Below are 23,451 nucleotides of genomic sequence, written 5' to 3' on the forward strand. Positions count from 1 at the left end.
CATTACAAATGATCGTTTAAATTATGTCTCCGGTCAAGCGACACGTGGGTTCACTGTATTTGAGAAACATTTTGTATAATTTGGGTAATTTATTCAATGTTGAAATATGCCCCCACCACTTGACCTAAATATGGACTGAACGGAAAACCTTGTATATTTGGGGCATTCTTTTTTTAAAATGATTTCTAAGGGTCATTTTGTTAATAAGGATAAAAAAAAAACCAATCACGCTTGGGTCAATTTTCAACGTTAACAATTTACCAAACATTCGTTGAAAAATGACCCCAGGGTTGTTTGTCAATGGGGTCACTATTTAATGTTACACTGGTAGAGAAAGGGTTTGGCTAGACAACTCTAACATTTACAGTGCATCACAAGGTTGACAATGTATAAAAACGATGTTAAGGTAGTACTCTACATCGTCATAATGGCTGACTTCCTTTAAAAACATGGATGAAAAAATCGATATCAGCAATATTTGACTTTTCCTTTTCTGTTTATATACCTAGCCGAGTAGCTCAGTAGATTAGAATACCGACTGCTGAACTGTAGGTCGCAGGTTCGAGTCCAGCTGGGGTTTTAAATTTTTTTCAGATTACCTTCTACTAAAACTGTATTTTTTGACAAAATAAAGTAAATTTGAACTCAAAATATTGTTGTACATATCCTTCACTTTTCATCTACATCAAATTTCTCTGGTGTAGCATACCTCCTTAAAAATACATGTATTGAAGCGTGGCGATTTAGATCATTTCTATTCAAAGACAATTAACAGTCGTGATACGTGTATGTAAACATACTTAACACAACTTAACACTTGGTATTTGTAGAGGAAGGAGAAGGTACGCTTAACATATGAATTTGGCCTAGTAAAATCAAGAAAAATAAAGTAGATGACAAACTTTTACCTATCGAAGTCATGTGGGGACCCTCTCTTTACATAAACACTCCCAATTTTACCCGCATCTTTATATTTTTGTAAAATTGCTCAAACACAAACCTTGAAGTTTCCGTGAAGATGACAGAACACAAACAACAGCTGCTAACAATTTCTTTTTTCTTTTGTGTAGATATAATATGTCGAGATCAGAGATAAAGCAAACGGTAAGTTTCTATGTATTTTAGTTTTACACAATCCGATTAATCTTGGGATTGTGTCTGGTACAACTACAACTGTGTATGTACTAGTGATACATTCTCTCCTATTTAGTACGCATAATTCAAATAAATCACATAGAATATGTATATGCATTACTTCACTTTAAAACTGGAACTGGAGGTCAACAGTTTAACCCTTTCTCTACCGGCACATTTTAGAAGTTTTTAAAGACTAAACGACAATATTTTTACATCGAATAAAATCTGCATGTATCACGATTTGGGATGGGGATATGACATATAATTTTGTTAGGAATTGGACAGGGAATAATTTCTTATAAAGTTTGTCAAGGTATCCCATGACCTCAAAGAGATCTACGGGGTCAAAGGTCATATATGTGCACATTTTTGCAATATTTTTTGTCTGAAATATATATATTACGACCCCTCTCACTAGATTAGAGTCAAAAATAGGAAATTCTTAATGTATGACCTGATGTGCCTTTGAAAATACTACAAACGCATCACAATCAAATTAATAAATTTCATTGACAAACAAATATTTTTGGTTGCTAAGTAACAACACTCATAGTACAATTTTGACCATAATTTGCCTTTCTACATACATTTGACACAATTTAAACACAATTACATTGAGTGATGATTAGTAAATGTCACATTATTTTAAAAATATAATCTTTAAATAAATCTTAATCATTTTAAAAGGTTTTTAACAAAAAATATGATGAAGAGAATTAAGGTCAAAGGTCATAAAATGGAAACTTTGTACTTTATATACATTGTACATATCCATCATTTTCTAATAATATGACGTTTTGCCATTATGTTCCACTAAATAGAATAAATATTGCAACATTAAAACAAAGATCTTAATTGTTAATCTAAAATAATTTAATTTTTTGCATTCAAATATATTTGGTTGCTAAGCAACAGCAGTTACAGCACCTTATCAAATGTTATCAAAAAGTACTACCCGTTTTTCCTCTGTAAGTTCAACGCATACGAATGTTCAAGTACTTACTTTCAATCACTAGATTTAAATGTACTTGCATCATATTTAACAAAAATGTTCTTATATTCAACCTCTTAAAACTTATTTCTAGACATCATTCCTGATACACTGTACTGGGTTGTTCCAAAAGGGGCATGCATTGACCAATATCTGTCTATCGACTGGAACTTCACAGCAAACATGTATAAGATAATGCACAAAAATCTGGAAAAAAAGAATTTCTTAATACTTTGCCATAAATACTAATGTATTGTCAGAGCTTTTGAATGCTCAATTGGCTCTGTAATTGTTTTCTATAGCCAAGGCCCTCATTCTCTCACCAGAGGGGGCGTTACGCAAGCTTCACATACACTTCTCAATCGGAACACCTCGCCCTTTCCTCTGTTTCATAGCCAACTGACACTTTAATATGTGCATATTTACCATTTAGCTGTTTGTCTTTTATTTCACAAGTTTTATCGTATTTTTACAGCCTTTCTTACTTTTGATTCCATGTTTACATTTAAATCTCCACCACGTGTATATCCTACATTCATACGCATATTATGAAGTAGTTCCAAATTTATGATCAGAAAACGGCGATTTTACACAATTTACAGTAAGCATCAATTTGATTGCACCAAAAACATATCAAAATATGACTAAATATTTAGTCCAAAACATAAATGTTGGATCAAAGAAACTTTTACAAGATTTCTGTAAAAAGCCGTTGACAGAGGTGTAGTGCGAGGAGCGCACGGAACTCTTGGTAGAGAATGCCAAGGCCCTCTGAAAATCACTAGTATGCATTAATTACTTATGAAATTTTATCAGAGGTAATTGTAGTACACATCTAATAAATGTGTTAGACGCACAGCAAGATTAATTTTGGTAAAGATAATCTTTTTATTATGCATTTTATTATTCGTTTTAAACTGAAAATCACCGTCACAATATCGGTACTTTAAAACTAGTAATACCTGTACAATTCCTCTTCAGTGAGAGGATGCGAACTTCCTTGGGAAGTATAATGACAATCTTTCCCCCTAGATATGACCATCTCAGCATAATGGTTGGTGGCAATACAGATGGAAAAAACCAAATCTTCTGTCAAAAACAGCTTCCTAAAATCTGCAGTTTTCTGAATAATCGGGTCCAATATCTGCAAGGAAATTGCAAATAAAATGAGTATTGGCCACCATACCTTTTTTGTCAGCATTTAGAAAACTTGTCATACCTTATAATTAGAAACAGAATAATAATTTTCCATTTTTTGTCTCTTTTGTATGTATGTGATACCTAGCTAGTAATGCCGTAAAAAAAAAAACCAGTAAAACATGCATTTCAGTGTACCATGATGCTGTGATTCCATTTGTGAATGTATTATCTGGATTTATTTATTATTATTTATTGTTAACCAAATGTATACAGATTTAACCCTGTATTCAACCTCAAAGAGTCATACCAACTGAATGTCAAGTTGTCACTCTGAATGAAATGTCACAGTTCTTGGATCAGGTGTCCCTGTGTCCTTCACATCAGCATCCTTCCATCGCATGCCGATGTAACATTGTCAATAGGTGTTTTATGAAGTTACATGTAGGTTGTGTAACTGTTATACACCAATATTCGTTTTGCTTTTTAAAAAAAGCAGAAAATACCTGGCTGATTATTTTATACATATGTGTATATTGCTTTAGTGTATCAAAAGGTACTGAATTTACTAAAAGATGACAATAGTTTTCACCACTTTATTGTGCGACGCGCGTCGATCGCTTTTAGCGACGACGTTTTGTCGCTAATTTTAAAGCAAACCGCGCAGCATGTCCCAATTTTATTTTATCGTAATATAAAAACTACCGAGAATTATAACACGAATAAGGGCCCATCAAAATGGAAATGTCCTCTACTTTTACAGGCTGTATTTACTTTCCCCTATTTCCATATATAAATATAGGTAAAACGCCGATATGTTTAAACATTGAGAAATAAAATCGTAAGAAAACGTACATGTGCAAAAAATTGCTATTTTCTTAGAACTTTGCCAGGCATTAAAAATAATTTTATATCTTCTGAAAGCAGGGAATATATGCTTTTCAAAAATATAAAAAAAAATATTGAATTCATAAGGAAAATAAAAAAAATCATATCGAGGGGGAAAATGACCTTGCGAAAAAGCGTTGCGTCATATTTAGACGAAACCATCCTTCACTTTAAATGCTTTTTTTTTTTTAATTTAATGGCTTTACTTACTTTATTGATTTTTACATAGTCAAAAATTAGAGGAAATTTCCAAAAGTATGATATATAGATCATATATCTTATGACCGTAGTTTCAAAGATTTAGAGGCACTCCTTTTGCTTTGCCCTGTTTTTACGCGCCACCGGTCAAATTGACCGGTACGGTAGAGAAGGGGTTAAGCTATGTATACCTATTGAAATCCCATGCTATCACCTTCCTTCGTTATTCACAGCACTCGAAATGTGTGCCCCGTTTTCCCCTCCCTTTGTCTCTTGCACCTGTCAAACTTCTCCTACCATAAAAGGTGAAGATAACGAACAGTGATCAATCTCATAACTCCTATAAGCAATACAAAATAGAGAGTTGTGCAAACACGGACCCCTGAATATACCAGAGGTGGGATCTGGTGCCTAGGAGGAGTAAGCATATCACATATTATCGTGATAATTTCTATAAGAAAACAAATCTGAAACTAAACAATTGCTTGATTTTTTATGGCATTGTAATAAAAAGAGCCGTTGCACAACCTCTAGCGTACATACTATGATTAATCTATAATGTTACTATGTCTTGAAAACATTATGGTTTTAAGAGATTGATCACTGTTCGTTATTTTCACCTTTATAGGAGTTATGATATTGATCACTGTTCGTTATCTTCAACTTTCATAAGCGATGTGAAACCGGATGCTATGCGAAAAAGTCAGCTTCCCATGCATAGGTACACCGGGGCGAATAGGAACATCGCTCGTCCTTATCCGCCAAGTAGAGTAAAAAAAATCAAAGTACTGGAATAACTGAAAAGCGCGAAGTCTGTCTGTAATGTTAATCGCATTTTATCACTATATTGTGATCAATGAAAAATGAAAATAACGGTACAGTGATCAAATTCATTACTCCTATAAGGGATACAAAATAGAATGTTGAGCAAACATATGGATATACCAGAGGTGAGATCAGGTGCCTTGGTGAAGTAAGCCTCACCTGTCACAAACGTCGTGAGCCCTATATATAGATCAGGTAAACAGAGTAATTCGTAGTTAAAATCAGTGTGCCAAGAACGACAAAATTTGTTATGAAACACGTTAGACAGAATTTTACCAAATGATAGGTTGTATTGGCAAACTAGATACATGTATGTACAGTGTAGATCATTATAACGACCATATAATTTTCGAAATGATGACTTTAAACGAGACTGTTGAAATCCCTGTAACATCAACTTGTTTGTCAGTAGCCTGCCTCGATTTAAAAACTGGTCATACACAGAACAAGGTCCTGCGTATCGAATCAGTTGAGAAATATAAACACCATAATTATGCAGGTGATATTGGACTCTTGTTGACGATTGAGAAGCTGAAATCATCTCGTTTGTCAGAAAGTTGAGTTGTTAGTTTTCTGTTAATATTTATTTTCAATAAGATATCTAAATATGAAGCAGATATGGAGAACTATGTGATGTCTTTTCTTACGTGTTCACAAGGATATATCGAATCGACAAATGACGGAAAACGATTATTGTTAATCGGTATATCTAAATATCAGGTTGAAGGCTACCGCAAGATATCTTTCTTCTTATGAAGAAGCTTTTAAATAAACTGCTTAATAAGAATATTGAATTAGGTCAGCTAACAAAGGAGCAAAATTGGTGTCCATGGGAATTCCAACATACTGTTGGAAGACCTGATCATCAAAGACTAGGGACATACTGTCAATGAGGAACTCCAGCATATTTTTTTCAACCTCAGAGTATTTGTTCGTGGAATCAGAGTGGTGTTTAACAAAGTAATTTTTGGGATGACTGATCACAAGATACGAATATTTCTTATTTTCATTTTTGCTGACAAAGCAACTGTCTATGATGTCAAAGTCTAGTTTTGTCGAATGCTTTAAATGCCAGTGCAATCGGAATAACCCTTGTATCATTTACGCTGTAGCCAAACCCTCTTTTGAAGGTAATTGGTTGTGTCCTATAGATGTGCGATTATATTTCAGAATTTTCATTTTCATCCGGGGGGGGGGGGGGGGGGGGGGGAGGGGGGCAATTATGGGCCAAAAACGTTTTTCTGTAGCAAAACCTTCTCCCCATAACCCCTGTTACAATTTATGTAGTGTTCAAATTATCTTTTGGGAGATGATTGATGGTATCTTGTAGATGTGGAATAAGTGTCGGAATTTTCATTTTCACACTGGGGATCGAAAATATTTTTCTACAAAATCCTATTTTCTAGAACTCTTCTTACATGTGCATAATACACAGTAGCCAAATCTTCTTTTGGAAGATGATTGGTGGTGTCCTGTAGATGTTCAATAAGATTTCAGAATTTTCATTTTCAATCTGGGGCCCGAAAAACATGCCTTACAATTTACATGTTCGCCAAATCTTTTGTAACATGATGTCGGCGTCCTGTATATGTGCAATACATTTTTGGAATTTTTATTTTCATCTTGGATGCTAAATGGGAATACAAAACCATAGTTCCCAGACCTCTTACATTTTACGCAGTAGCCATAGGCATATCATCTTTGGAAGGTAAATGGTGGTGTCCTATTGATGAACAATAAGGTTTCAGAATTATCATTTTCATCCTGTGGGCTAATTGGGGGTCTAAAAACGACATTTGTCTTTAGAAAAACCTTGTTCCCATAACCCCTCTTGCATTTTATGCAGTAGCAAAATGATCTTTTGGGAGATGATTGATGGTGTCCTTTAGATGTGCAATAAGATTTCCGAATTCTCTTTTTCACTTTTGGAAAAACGATGAATAAAAATCTGGTGTCCAGTTGCATTGAGTCGTGTGCAACAATAATATATTTGTTTTAAGGGTTGAAATCGCAACCATTTTAAAGACATTTGAACAATAAAAAATAACGAGTTGGGATGAGCCCCGGGCAGTTGCCCATCAGAATACATACTGCATTTTGACATACATGTACATGAATGCAGCAAAAATATACATGGTATATAGTAAGTTATGTGGTAACTATTGTGACTTCTTTGCTAGTTAAACAAATACGACGGAGATTTTATTTAAGACAAACGCTTGCGTGCGGGTATTACTGTCTGATGATAGCATCTAGTTATAAAGCTGTTTAATGCTCTCTAGCGTGTTTCATATCAATTGTTACGTCGTTCTTTACATACTGGTATTCACTATGAATTACTCCGTTTACCTGATCAAGATATAGGTCTCATGGCATGCGTGACGGTCAATGGAGGATGCTTACAACTGCTGGGCATCTAAATCCCACTTCTGATGTCTCCAGGGTCCGTGTTTGTCCTTATGAAATTGATCACTGTTCGTTATCTTCACTTGTTCACAGTATCTCTGTACTCGACATACATGTATTAGTATTATCAATATAGTGTGTTTAAATTAATCTATCAACTGTTGTTTGGATTAGAAACCCAATTTTATATTTGCAGAGTCCTGACAGGGGAAACAAATCACCTACATGTACCGACCAGGAGTGTCATGAAGAGGTAATATATAAGTATTTACATGCAACACGAGCCTCCGAAAGAGAGTCAACCTCAATATTTTATTAATAGCGTCATTTCCATTTTAAAACTTATCTAGTATTCCCAAATTCATATCCAGATGTATCTTAGAGTGAAATGAGCTTTTATTTCATCTGTCATCAACTTAATTGAACCCATTATTTCCTTGTGCAGATACATTGAATACATGTGATATATTTGGTTTGATGATCTTTTCATACTTTTCTTTTATCAATACATGTATATGATAGGCAACAGGAAACTTGCTCCCAGCGCAAAATGACGGAAAACAACAAACATGGAAATCGAATAAAAAGCATTCGAAGTGCTACGAGTTTTTGTCTCGAAATGGACTTGTTATCAGTGTGTTGGCCGGGGTGGTAGTTGGAATAGTCTTTGGGCTGAGTCTTAGAGTGGTGGAACCTTCAGATGATGCCATCACTTGGATCGGTATGTTCGAAAATGAATATGAAAATCAAACATGCCATATTTTTGTTTCAAAATGCCAAAGGTATGAACAAAAGCACTATAGATATGGTATCATATGTTCTCCTTTTTAAAAAAAATAACTTGGTGTACGACAGCTCTGTGTATGCTATGTAATATGCAATATAAAATAAAACACACATAATCATGTTACTTAGATAATTAAAATATATTCTTTGGTTTGTTAAATAAGAAAATATGAAGGTCGCAAAGAATGCCCCCCCCCCCCCCCCCCCCCAAAATGCATACCCCATTTAACAAACCAAAGAAAGACATTTTATTATCTATATTTTCTTTATTTTCATTTGAATTACTTTCAAGGACTCAACAATATATTTATTATTGACCTGTAATTTTTATTAAAACGTAACGGCTGAAAAATCACCTGACCGTATTTGGTAATGAGTTCCATATTTGGGCGATGGTAAATGGAAATAGTCCAAGAAGGAAAAACTCTTAAGGTTATAAAAATAACATTGTGTCGTAAATTAATGCGTTTTCAATATTTCTAAATTCAATGAAAATGTGAAAAACATTTATCCGAAAATATTTTCCTACACTTTCAACAATGCCCAATGCGATGAAAATAGTTCGTGGAATGTCCATATTAACATACTAACTGAATTGAAACAGAATGTGCCCTCATATTTACAAATGACAAGGATATACAACTCACTTGTTTATTGACCACTCACGGTATCTTTTTAAAATGAAAATATTTAATATTTTTAAAGGGAGCAATAATCTATATGCCTACGTTATTGGAGTAGTAATTTGATCAGAAGAGCTGGACCACTTCGAGTTGACAAACGCGGATCGTTGATTCTATAATGTTAATTACCGCAAAATAAAACTACTGCAACTTCTTGAAATACGCTGCGTTTTGTCTAAAAGAAAAACGTTCTTTACTACATTAGGAAATATGTATCCTTAATCTGTGCAAAGCCTAGGTGGGTTTATATAATGTTCGGGAGTGTACATTTCATGTAACTGCCTATTTCAATCAATTCTAAACAATTTTTATTTTCGAAGGTATACCGGAAGAAATCTACATGCGATTACTGAAAATGACCATTCTTCCTTTGGTAATATCAACTATTATCACAGGTATAAAAAAACTATACACATTGTAAATCAGTTGATTAATACCAACTTTAACATCAGTTTAAAACCTTGAATATTGCAATGAATAACTTTCTTGAAATGAGGTAGACTTTATCATTTGATAAAGCGGGCATGCAGTAGCACAAAAGTACATGACTTTCCATGTCGCCTAGTAAGAAGTTAAAGAACACTATAATTACAACAGAAGACATCCTTTGGTAATGATGTCTGAGTATGTATCTCTTATTGACATTAACAGGAACAGCCTCCATGGATCCAAGGTCGAGCGGTCGGATAAGTGCCATGTCCATTGGTTATATTGTAATCACGAACACAATAGGCGCCATTATTGCCATAGTAGTGTTTTTGGTTATTCAACCAGGTATGAAATATCTCGAACATTATTGCACCTTTTTCTTAGGTTGAATGTGCCTGTGTGTGATTCCTTGTATTTTGTTTGTATTTTACAGTGTATCTATGTTTCATTTCTTAAATTTGCACTCATCTAGTGATTCCCTGCATATACATTATTGTTTGTTATAAATACATTCTTGTTACAGATGCATTATTGTTATAAATACATTCTTGTTACAGATACATTATTGTTATAAATACATTCTTGTTACAGATACATTATTGTTATAGATACATTATTGTTACAGATACATTATTGTTATAGATACATTATTGTTATAGATACATTATTGTTACAGATACATTATTGTTACAGATACATTATTGTCATAGATACATTGTTACAAATACATTATTGTTTTTATGGATACATTATTGTTACAGATACATAATTGTTTGCTAAATGGGTAAATTGTTTATTTGTGAGACAGGTCTTGCCGTCCGAAATATTGTTTTGAACATATCGATAGTATATAATGAATTAGAACCATCTCCGATATCAATACTGTTGACTATTATTACATAAACACGTAATTCTACTAAAGTATAATTTATTGTATTATTTTGTAAGGGTTATTAAATAATGAGACACTACATTCACTTCATATTTGAAATACTATCACAAGTAAGCATTCGATGATAACGATATACTACTTTCAAGGTCAGGATATACAAGTTTCCGACACTGAGTACAGCGATCTTGTTCAGACAGACATACAGACCAGCGACATGTTTGCTGATATGATCAGGTAGAGACCATGTATATGATGTGTTTGATAATGATATTGAATTTTGTTATCGTTTAAGATTTGGCTCCACAATTACTTACCCTCTTAACGCGCAAATTGGAAATAAACTCACACACAACCATAGCGATAAACCTTTGACATTGAGCATAGAAAGGTCAAGAAATTCATATAATTTTTATCTTGGGATATCATCATAGTTTGCACATTAAAAAAGTGAAGATAACAGTCATCAATCTCATAAATTCTATAAAGAATACCAAAAAAATTAATTTAGGGCAAAAACTTAACCCTGGCAACACCAGAGGTGGGATCAGGTGCCTATGAAGAGTAAACATTCTCTATCTGTTGTACACATCTGACATGAACCCTATCAGATATCAGATTACCAAATACTGCATTAATAGACGTGTAAAAAGTCAGAAACATTCACAAGCCAGAAGTTACATGACTAGTAATTTACTAATACTGTAGCACATAAGAAGATATCATCAAAACAGCAAAAAAGTAGAAAATTATTTCTTTGATAATCATTGTATACCGTTCTTTCACATAAGGCCATAACACTAAGAATGACACATTCTCGTTACAGTATCTTCTGTACTGTACGATATAGCATCTCAACATTACATCGATAATTCAGTAAACATACGTATCTCTAGTTATTGTAGATGTAATATACAATAACTGATACTTTATATCCATTTTAATTACTTACATTACTTGAATTGTGTTTGATTTCAGGAATTTGTTTCCAGATAACATAGTTACTGCATGTTTCCAAAAGGTAACTTCTTGATATATTTTTCACATCAGTTATTGTACATTACATCAGTCTTGTAGACCAATCAGCGTGTGAAGTGCATAAATGCTAGTAAACATTTTTAAATTATTGGTAATGCAGAAACAATTTCACTTCCCCTTACAATTTGATCAATGATTGTTTTGAAAGCTATCACAGGTTGTATCAACTATCACAGTTTGTCTCAACTATCACAGCTTGACTCAACTATCACAGCTTGTATCAACTATCACAGGTTGTATCAACTATCACAGCTTGTCTCAACTATCACAGCTTGTCTCAACTATCATAGCTTGTATCAATTATTACAGCTTGTTTTATCTATTGCAGCTTGCCTTTGATATTTCAAATTGTCAACACTATAGCAGTTTGTCTCAGCTATTACAGTTTACTTTAACTATTGCAAATTGTTTCAGGTGTCACAGCTTGCCTCGGCTATTGCAACAAGCGTTTGCTATTGCAGCTTGTCGTAAAAATATTGCAGTTTGTCTTGGGTTTTACATGTTATCTTTGCTATTACAGGTTACCTCATGTATTGAAGCTTGTTTCCTCTTTCACATCCCGTCTCATCTATTGCACCTTGACTCAACTACTGCAATTTGTCTTAGCTATTCAAGACAATGTTTCTGTTTACTCCTCAATTACCCAACTCTAAACTGAATCTGCGATCTTTGGACATAACATAGACCTCGAGACCGGCTGCTGGTAACGCTTGCTACAGTATAGTATGTAATGTGATGTTTTTCTCCTTGCATATTCTGCAGACTCAGACAAAATACACCCAAACCACTCGAGTCGTCATCGTGAACGGTACCAACAGTTCTATCCCGGTTATCCATAAATATGTTTCCTCTACTGGTGGATCAAACATATTGGGTTAGTACAAAGAGGTTAACGACAAATTTTGTTTAACGCAACTATGATACGGATCAAACTGCTGGTTTCCGTGAAAAGTTTGCTGATAATCAATTTAACGTATAGATGAAAATAAATAATCCACCCCTAAACGTTTGTCTGTAATCATACTTTACCTCCAGATCATGTCATTTGTAACTTTTATCTTAATTCTTTTTTAACATTTTGTGAAGAGAAAATTATATAGAATAAATTTGCTGATGAAATATGGATGAGAAAAGTAAAGGTTCACAGTCATAACAAAGGAAAAAAGAATAATAAAAGTCATAGTGAGTGATATAATCCTAAATAAGTACTATTCAAATTCTTATTATCAAAGTACATGTAAATCGTATTGCGTATGTTGCAATGGAAATTACTTTTGAAAATAAAACAACGATTTTACAATTAATGCAATTGTGTTGTAGGAAAGTATAAACTTGCATATATTTAGTGACAGGTATATATATTTCTACCACACACAGGGCTTATCATTGTTTGTGCACTGTTTGGTATTACCGCTGGCAAGCTAGGGAGACGCGCAGATCCTTTCACCGAGTTCTTTGACACTATATATATCATGATCATTCATCTCTTAAACTGGATCATTTGGTGAGTTCAGTGCGATCTTTCATGTTGATCCAATCTAATGTTAACTGGGTGAATTCAAGTATGCATGTGATTATGTTTAGTTATCTATATATATGCGAGTCCATTATGAGTCCCACGTTTATATCTTCAAGATACGTGTTTTATAAGATTAGATATTGAACGAGTTTTGCTATGCCATTATAACATCATATTTTCTATATCGTCGATTTCCTACCATTAAGGTTTTGTGTGGTCTTTAATACATACGTATATTACTCATGAATGAAGGGATTGAAATGATTAACTTTTCGCTTCCCTATCTTTTTCCCATAGGTCAACTCCGGTTGGAGTTGCAAGTCTCATTGCTAAAGCGTTGCTGAGTGCGACCGACATTGATAATATCTTCAGAAGTCTGGGTATGTTTGTGCTTGCTCATTCCATTGGGATCGTTTTTCATCAACTGGTCCTCATTCCCATCGCTTATTACATAGCAACAAGGAAGAACCCTCTCGTCTTCCTCGGCACGTGCCTCCGACCCTGGTTAACAGTTTTTGGACCACCAAGCACGTAGGTTTTTTTTATTGTTATCGTTTAAATGACCACATCTTTATGCGACTTGTTCACAAAAAGTCGGCATATTTTATCATACTTGTAAAGTTAAGTTTAAAGTGTTTAAATCGATTGTTTGTATATTGTCGTCCCTTTCGAGAATTTTTCACTCATATGGATTCGTCAAAGTGTTAGAAGAAACTCCTTTTAACCTTTATTATCTTAGTCTATAAGCTAATTTCCCCCATCTTCAGTGCTTTGTTGTGACAAAGTTTCACAAAATGCTATCGACAAACATTTTGTTTAGTGAATAAAGATGAATAAAGATTTTAGCACTTCGAGGAATGTCACAACGCCCGTACATACAATAATACAAAACGCGTAATGTTAACAAAATTGGAATTGAAAATTTGATTTTGGGAAAGTCCTTTCTCGATACATAATATCTTGTCAAATAACGGGAAATGGTTTTTTGTTTTACATTTAATCTAATCAGTATCCTATTTTGCCTTTTTCATTAACTTTAAAATCATATCTACTACGGGAAGATACCAAAAAAATAAAACTCCAGATAATTGGATCCATCCTCTTTCTATATGTATTTATCTCTATCATTCAGTTAGTCAAAGTTCCAGATGTTAACTTCAGAAAATACATGGTGTGTCTTCATATTTAGTGGAATATCGTTTTAAAAAACATAAAGTCATAAATAACATAAGTTCATGACCTTTGGTTTAACATGTGTCAAACAAAATCTGCTTCTAAAGAGTAAGTAAACTCTGCTTTGTTCAATTCAATTTCTTTAAAACACTATTACTCTGTAAACATTGATCCCGCATATAAATGTTTAAACTAATTCAAAATATTATCTCACTTTGCAAATTATTCATATAAGATAAAACGTTTTAGAAGTTTGATAAAAAAAAATATATTTGATAAAAAATTCTTATATGAGATGAAAATTGATATATTATCATTATATGTTGTTAGGGCAATCGGCATCCCAGAAATCCTTAGAACCCTTGATGAAAAACTACATGTGGACACCAGAATTTCCAATTTTCTTGTACCAATTGGAGCCTCCCTTGAACGTTTGGGGAGCTGTATGTTTATCTGTCTATCGGCTATGTTTCTGGTTCAGCTGGAGGGAATACCACTGGGTGCATCTAGAATAATTTTCATGTACATATTCACTATTCTGTATAGGGATGAGATCTGTTAAACTTCAATGAATGAAAGTAAGTATACTCATGTTCTGCCTTTCCTGAGCTTTCGCTATGTAGATTTTCATTAGAAAAGCGGATTTCCTGCAAACATCAGAAATTGACTCATTCCCATGCGTTTGTCAAAAAAACCAATTCCCGGTCACGTGACGTCTAATTCTCTCCTTGTTTTAGCCATTGAAAACGTTCAATAGGATGGCTCAGCAAGATATATCGAGCGAGAGGACAGTTGAAATAAAAAAAGAAAGAGTCAAATACACTATATAATCATAAATACTGATTGTTTTATTCATGCCAGAATTAAGAAATATCCCATCAGGCACATCAAGTTTGAATCATCACTGATTCAACATATTCATTCCAACGTCGAATGTTAAATGTTAATAACGAGGTTGGTTTTGGATGCAAGGTGAAGACAACGAACAGTGATCAATCTCATAACTCCTACAAGCAATACAAAATAGATAGTTGGGCAAACACGAACCCCTGGTAACACCAGAGGTGGGATCAGGTGCCTAGGAGGAGTAAGCATCCCCTGTTGACCGGTCACACCCGCCGTGAGCCCCATATCCTGATCAGGTAAACGGAGTTATCCGCATATAATCACCTCAGAATTGATGTGATTGATGTGAACTGTTTATGTCAATATATATATATATATATATATATATATATATATATATATATATATATATTCAAACCTCGTTACTTCGAACTCGATGGGACTGAGAAAAAAATCGAGATATCCGAGGATTCGAGATATTGAGGGTACAATACTTAAGTTAAAGAATAAGTGGTTGAGACTTCCGAATCACTTCGACATATCCATGGTATTCGAGATAACGAAGTTCAAATATACACATATGCATGTATATAAAGCACAGAGAAATTCAATTTTTAAGGATGCCCACCCACTTCCGCCCCTACTAAGGTTGGACTCATGACTTGCTGAACCAAATCTCCAAGCAACATTAAATAGCCCGCTAGACCATCTAGACAAGTCATAAAACTTGATTTCGATGACGATGGAATTTTCGTCATGCTGCCACACGCCACATGGTCAGAGAGAATGGAAATAAGATATAGTCATTTGACGTAAATTTAAGAGGATCATATAAAATACACTCTGCATTGGAAATATTGTATAAAGGACAAAGAATGCAATGAACTCTAAAATAAACATAACTACCCTGGGGGGTCGAAAAACTACGGGTTTTTTTCTATTTAAAAACCCTGGTTTCCAGAACTCCTCTTAACGTGGCCAAATAATCATTTGAAAGATTATTGCTGGTATCCTGTAGATGTCCAGTAAGTTTTCAGATTTTTTTTCTTCTTGGGGGCAAAATGGCGTTAAAAACAGACGGGTTTTTTTTTTTACCAAAAAAGTCTGGTTTTCAGAACTCCTTAAATTTTACGTAGTAGTCAAACCGTATTTTGGAATTCATTTGTGGTGTCCTACATGTATAAATGTTCAATACGGTTTCAGAATTTTCATTTTCACCCTGGGGACCAGTTCGAGGATGAAAACGACATTTGACTATATAAAAACTTGGTTCCCAGAACTCCTCTTATATTTTAAGCAGCAACTAAATAATCTGTTGACAAATGATTGGTGGTGCCCTTCAGATGTGCAATAGGTTTTCGGAATTTTCTTTCTCACCTTAAGGGGCAAATGGGGTGGGAAGAAGATGAACAAAAATCTGGTGCTCTTTGAATTGTGCCATGTGCAACAAGAATATATTTCTTATCCATGGAATCTTAGCCAATTTTAAAGATTTTTTAATAATCAAAAAATGATGGGGGTTAGGATGCCTATGGAGTACTTGCCCATCAGAATACTCGATGCATCTTGATCTATGTCACAGGAATATATATGATTTAGGGGTCAGGATCTCAATTGTTTTAAGTATATTTCAACAATTATGAAATAGGATTTTGGATTACCACTCTGAAGTTGAAATAAAAAAAATATGCTAGAGTTCCTCATTGACAATATTTTGGTGGTCTTTGGTGATCAGGTCTTCCAGCTGTCTGTTGGAATTCCCATGGGCACGAATTGTGCTCCTTTGTTAGCTGCGCTGTTTCTACATTCATATGAAGCAGAATTTATACAAAAACTTCTACGTAGGAAGAAAAAAATCTCTCGCTGTGGCCTTCAATTCGCCATTAGATATATCGATGACGTTTTGTCTATTAACAATAATAACTTTCATTCATATGCCGATTTGATATATCCCTGTGAGCTCGAAATAAAGGACACCACAGAGTCGTCCACTTCTGCTTCATACTTAGATATTTCATTGAAAGTAGACATTAACGGCAAACTGACAACTCAACTGTATGACAAACGGGATGATTTCAACTTCTCCATCGTCAACTTCCCATGTCTATGTAGCAATATTCCATTATCACCTGCATATGGGGTTTATATCTCTCAACTGATTCGATACGCAAGAGCTTGTTCTGCGTATAGTCAGTTTTTAAATTGAGGTCAGCTACTGACAAACAAGTTGATGGTACAGGGGTTTCAACAGTCTCGATTGAGGTCAGCATTTCGCAAATTGTATGGTCGTTATAACGATCTAGATCATCAATACAACCTATCAAATGCTGTCTAACGTTTTTCAAACCGATTGTTAAGCCGTTCTTGGCACACTGATTTTGACTGCGGATAAATCCGTTTACCTGATCAGGATATAGGGCTCACGGCGGGTTTGACCATTCGACAAGGGATGCTTACTCGTCCTAGGCACCTGATCCCACCTCTGGTGTGTCCAGGGGTCGGTGTTTGCCCAACTACAGCTGTATCTATTTTGTATTGCTTGTAGGAGTTATGAGATAGATCACTGTTCGTTATCTTCACCTTTCATACTAGAGTTCCTGATTGACAATATATTCGTGGTCTTTGGTGATCAGGTCTTCCAACAGTCTGTTGGAATTCCCATTGTCACGAATTGTGCTCATTTATTAGCTGACCTGTTTCTACATTCATATGAAGACACCACAGAGTCGTCCACTTCTGCTTCATACTTAGATGTTTTATTGAAAGTAGACATTAACGGCAAACTGACAACTCAACTATATGGAAAAACGGGATGATTTCAGCTTCTCCATCGTCAACTTCCCATATTTATGTAGCAATATTCCATTATCACCTGCATATGGGGTTTATATATCTCAACTGATTGAATACGCAAGAGCTTGTTCTGCGTATAGTCAGTTTTTAAATCGAGGTAAACTACTGACAAACAAGTTGATGGTACAGGGGTTTCAACAGTCACGATTAAAGTCAGTATTTCACGAATTCTATGGTCGTTATAACGATCTAGCAATTGAGTCTAATGCTGTCTGATGTGTTTCATACCGATTGTTAAGCTGTTCTTGACACACTGATTTTGACTACGGATAACTCCGTTTACCTGATCAGAAAATAATTCTCACGGCGGGTGTGACCGGTCGACAGGGGATGCTTACTCCTCCTAGGCACCTGATCCCACTTCTGGTGTGTCCAGGGGTTCGTGTTTTCCCAACTATCTATTTTGTATTGCTTATAGGAGTTATGAGGTTGATTACTGTTCGTTATCTTCACGTTTCACAAGACACTTACCCAACAGAATACCCAATGCATCTTACATGTAATATATGACATTAACAGAGTATATCATTAGGTTTCTATTGTGGCTTCTTTGCTACATGTAGTTACGCAAGTACAACATAGAGTATATTTCAAAGCAAAACTTGCGTGCGGGTATTACTGTCTTATTACAGCATCTCTTTTACAATGTCTTTACTACGTTAAAGATTTATTGATCTATTAGCGTTTGATCAACAGAGAATTATGGCTGTTTAACGTTTCAACCACAATGTCACTTGTTTTCAATGGTGTTTGCATATTGAGAGCTTTAGAAGTTGGAACTTGGCATCAATATACATGTAATGTATACATTTAGTTGAAGCATATCACTGGGAAATATAGTTCTCGTCTCGAGGAACTGGAATCTTCCTACCTTCCACAATTATGTACATGTATATTTGTATATGCTTTTAATTGTATACTGACTTTTCGAAAATACTACACTCAATCCTTATGTTGTTTTTAAAGATATTTGATAAACGCTGTATATTGGTATTTCGAAATACGTTGTATTGTTGACTTAAAAAGAGAAGAAGAAAAAACGTTGCAATACGAAAAATCAAAAGATTCTAATACATTCTTGTTCTAGTTTATTGTCAACCTTGGGTTCCCTGGCAGTTCCCGCCGTCCCCAGTTCCAGTATCGTCTCCATTCTAGTGGTTTTGTCCTCACTGGAAGTTCAAGTCCACAGTATAGGTCTACTGATGGCTTTGGAATGGTACAAGTAAGTCCTTGGTTTAACTATTAATCCTTTTCGCAAATGTGCTTTTTAATCCTCATAATTTATTATGCTCTTTCCTATTTCACTAATTATCCATGAATCCATTATCTGTACATTTTAGTGACCGTATTCGGAGTACCAGCAACACAATGACAATCATCGTTGGAGGTGTTATAATTGACAGACTATGCAAATCTAGTCTGAGATCAACTGCGTTCCATAGCTCGAAGGAAAAATATACCCGGGAATCAGAGGTCCGCGTACAAGTTCAGAATGGAAATAATTCCACAAAATTTTTAAAACAGGGCTCATCTTTGTGAGAAGAACCAGTGAAAAACAAAATTCATTAAGAATGAAATGTATTATTTATTAAATTGGTAAATTGTCAACACTGTTTTATACTGGTAGATTTGAAAGTCTTTTGACCTTGTTCACCCCCATGGAATCAAGTTTCATGCTAAGTGCTGTGGATACGAAGGAATATCTAAAATCAGCCGTAATGTGAATCATTACCATGTTTTCTTTTTTTAACATTCATTATCAAATTATAATCACAATACTAGATTATTACATGTCCATAAACATTTTCATAAAATTAGACCTACCTGGAAAAAACGTCGATACTTGTATACCATAAAAAAAATAAAACCACTCATTTGGTCTAAATTAGGATTTTCCTTTGTGGTAGGCCTCTCTTAAGCATTATTTTCTATGTGGTAGACATCTATTTACGCATTACTTTTCATGTGGTAGGCCTCTGTTTAAACACTATCTTTATGTGGTAGGCCTTTAATCAAGTATTATTTGTTATGTGGTAGGTCTCTATTTAAGCATTCAATTATCATATCTTGATATCTTACATGTGTATATCTACTGTGCTATCAATATACAATTATTGACTGTTTAGCAGGGAGACATAACAAATTATCAGGTCTGAGTAGGGTCATCACCCTCGGGCGCATACACAACTGTCTAATACCTTCAGAAAGATTTTTTTCTAAGATTCTACAATTTGCAAATAATCTCTATATTTTCATTCCGAAATTTTAACAAAACCCAGTTGAAATTTTCTTTTCCTCATAATTGTGGGTGAACATAGGTAAACTTAAATTAAGATGGCAAGGAAATAGAATACAACGTCATGTTGAGCGCCGTTGACTAAAATCAAAATCAGTGTGCACATGTTTAGGCATGTATTGATAAATTCGTCTATGAATAATGATGATTAATGAACACCAAATACTGCAGAAGGATTTGAAAACAGCAGTCTTTCCCCAATTCCCATATGTATTGTCAATTTAATGTGGCTTTCAATTCCTGATTACACCCGTAAACATTTTACAGAGTCCACAAGCACCTGGCGTTTATTCCTAATTACACCGATAAACATTTTACAGAGCACACAAGCACCTGGCGTTTATTCCTAATTACACCGGTAAACATTTTACAGAGCCCACAAGCACCTGGCGTTTATTAATAATTACACCGATAAACATTTTACAGAGCACACAAGCACCTGGCGTTTATTACTAATTACACCGGTAAACATTTTACAGAGCACACAAGCACCTGTCGTTTCGACCAACACTCCTTTTGATCCTTCCCCTTTTCTTTACAATGCAGAACAAAACCATTAAGAATTTTTTCCTATAAATATTCATGGATTCTGTATCTATTAAATTCATTTATTTTTCAATTCCGAGTGCTATTTTGTGCTGGGTTCTATACCTATTAAGTCCATTTTTGCAATTTCCAATGCCTAATCAAAGAAGAAGTTGAGAAACAAATTCCTATTAACAATCCGGGGATACTCACGTTAAACAGGATTTTCTACGTAAATGAGCTCTGATTACTTTCCGGTTGACGGAATTCAAGTGTAGCTCGATTGGTCGCTTCACTTATATCCCTGTGCGAGTTCGACAAACTATTACGATCTTGCATTTTATCTGTCCATGCTATAACATTCTCTCCACTCTCAAACAAACACTTAAAGAAAGTCGAGATTTACGGATTTAGTGCGTCCGTCCAACTCCCGTCTGTCAGCGCCATTTGGGCCAAACAAATTGGTGTGGATAATCCAACCCATCGTCGCAAACCATGGTTTTGAGTCCACTCACGTTCTCGATGATGGAGAGAATCGAATAGAAGCATCGAATAGAAGCACCCGTGGGTAACCGACGATGAATCAAACTTGGTACACAGCTGGTTTCTAATGATTCGAGGAAGAAACATATTATCCATGGCAATAGGACATGGTCGAACTTAAAATTCATATTGGATAATGATAATTATGTAAGCACAAAACAAGATAAAAGCAATACTGAACTGGCTAAAATAACCAAACTTCATACACACATTCAACCATCATAGATGGGTTGTATAATATGGTATGCTGTTGTGATTCTGTGTCTGCCTGTTCCTTGTGTGGTTATCAATCCTCAACTTGTTGGGAGGGATGTGATCGGTAAACAAGGCATGCATACTCCTCCTAAGCACCAGATTCCACCATGTATGCTCCACTCTTAATTTTGCGTTCTTTATACATGTAGAAATTATGGGATTGATCAATGTTATTTTCTCTTTTCCATAAAGAGTATTATATTAGTCCTAAGGCTTGAACAATCTAACCTGGTATACATGTTTCACGTGGTGAGAATTAAGCGCCTGTTACATGTATTTCTCAGGGTTGAAGGTTAAAGTCATACTTTCGTGAGTACTGTTTGTTTTTATGAAATGCTTTTTCATTATTTTCTTACATAATATGTACTACCATAACCACTTTTGACAAAAGAATAATTCATTCATTACAGTACAGATTGGACGGGTGTACACAACTGTAGTTTGCAGCGTGAGCGTTACTCTTATTGAAGCGATTATTTGAAAATAAATATTTCATTACATATATGATTTAGTGTAATCACAAGAAGTTTAGAATTGATATATACAATTAGATGTCCTACTAACCAGTTAAGGGAGACAAAGACGCAAAAACAAAGAAAAGGGGTTTCGGTGACATGCCAAGTCCTTGCAGTAAGGTCATACAATCTTATACAGCACGTATGTGTACGTGGTTCTTTATCTAACCAAACTCTTTCTGACCAATGTATTGTAATGGCTAAAATAGATTGAACGGAGACCTCAGTACAGGGGGTTGATGATGAACACATCCATCTTTGCACCTATTTCAATATCTAATTAAGACGTGGAGAGTATTATAGAAGTTTTAAATTATCTTTATAGAACGAGATTCAAACCCGGTCACGGTAGCGCAGTGGTATACCGTTCGCTTCGTAACTGGAAGTTTACGAGTTTGAGCCCCGCTCGCGTCATGGCCGCGTCAAACCTAAGACGTAAATAAAGGTAATGATTGCTCTTTCGCAAAACGCCTGATATTTAGAAGCGAGAATCACGGGTCTTTCAAATATGACCTTAAAAACGGAGGTTCCGTGTCGAGACAGGCGTTGATACGATAAAGAACTTGAGCATTAAGCATAGCTCAAAATTTGTGGTAATTCACCTACCGTTGGTGATGTCTCAATATGAGTAAAACATTCTCGAAGGGAAGCAAACCAATAAAACAAAACAAAACGAGATTCAAAATCCTGTCCAAGTGAAGACGGTAAAATTAAAGAACCACTTCATTCAAGATAGATTATACTTGGGGAAAAATAATACAGATCCTTTTTAAAGAAATGTATGCTAGAACAATACGGGCGGGGGCCTCTAATCCGCGTGCCCAATGTTCCCGAGGGAAACAACGTGGGTACTACGGATAAAATCATGGGAACAGTCGCTGTAGCAAATATTCCTCTTGAACGTGATGATATAATAATCACTCTCATCGCATGGGCAACCTCAACAGGAACCGAAAATGTTCGAGATATAGGTCGCCTCAAAGCCATGGATTTATTATTTCATCTCGTTAAAACCTCTTGCAGATTCAAGCATGCTCCGATGGCAATTGATATAGCTTATCAACGGAGATTTGACCAAATACTGTGACCGTATTATGCTTCACGGGTGGTAGCTGTGCAGTACTTGTGAAGAAAACTTCTTCCAATGTCGAAATCAAAGTGTGGTACTCAGACAACCACGTACACTTTATTCATAAGGAGACAGAGGTCATGTGATGTAGGATCTTCAAAACGCCGATCGGTGTGTACAGTCCCATAACACTACAAGGTATGTACAGAAAATGACACCTTATGAATATAGTTTGTGTATATCCACGTTGTCTTCACACTTTTCAATGTTGTTTTCACATTTCTCAATCATTATGTTGTTTTCACACTTTTCCATGTTCTTTTCACACTTTTCAATCGTGCAGATGGTTATTATATTTGTGTCCTGCCTTTGTTTGAGTATTTTTTGGGATCAAACAATTTATGTGCAAATTTACTTTTCTGTGCGGGTACAAATTAAGGTATTCCATGT

At 35.0% G+C, this 23,451-nt stretch overlaps 1 protein-coding gene and 1 long non-coding RNA gene across 2 annotated transcripts in view; one reads left to right on the forward strand and one right to left on the reverse strand.

Annotated features, from left to right (window-relative positions):
- Positions 1-1,058: 1,058 nt before the first annotated feature.
- LOC125683890 (excitatory amino acid transporter-like) overlaps positions 1,059-23,451 on the forward strand; it is a 47,871-nt gene continuing 25,478 nt past the window's right edge. Inside the window, exon 1 of the mRNA XM_056158325.1 lies at positions 1,059-1,104. Within this exon, the coding sequence (XP_056014300.1) occupies positions 1,078-1,104 (27 nt within the window). The 5' untranslated portion in view covers positions 1,059-1,077. The remainder of the gene's footprint in view (positions 1,105-23,451) is intronic.
- LOC130052668 (uncharacterized) lies at positions 1,993-3,417 on the reverse strand. The gene is made up of 2 exons (XR_008801049.1): positions 3,091-3,417; positions 1,993-2,335 (listed from the first exon to the last, which is right to left on the reverse strand). It is a non-coding gene; the product is annotated as an uncharacterized LOC130052668 (long non-coding RNA).

The sequence above is a fragment of the Ostrea edulis genome, chromosome 1 (genome assembly GCF_947568905.1).
Source record: "Ostrea edulis chromosome 1, xbOstEdul1.1, whole genome shotgun sequence".
In the NCBI taxonomy this organism is placed as follows: domain Eukaryota; kingdom Metazoa; phylum Mollusca; class Bivalvia; order Ostreida; family Ostreidae; genus Ostrea; species Ostrea edulis.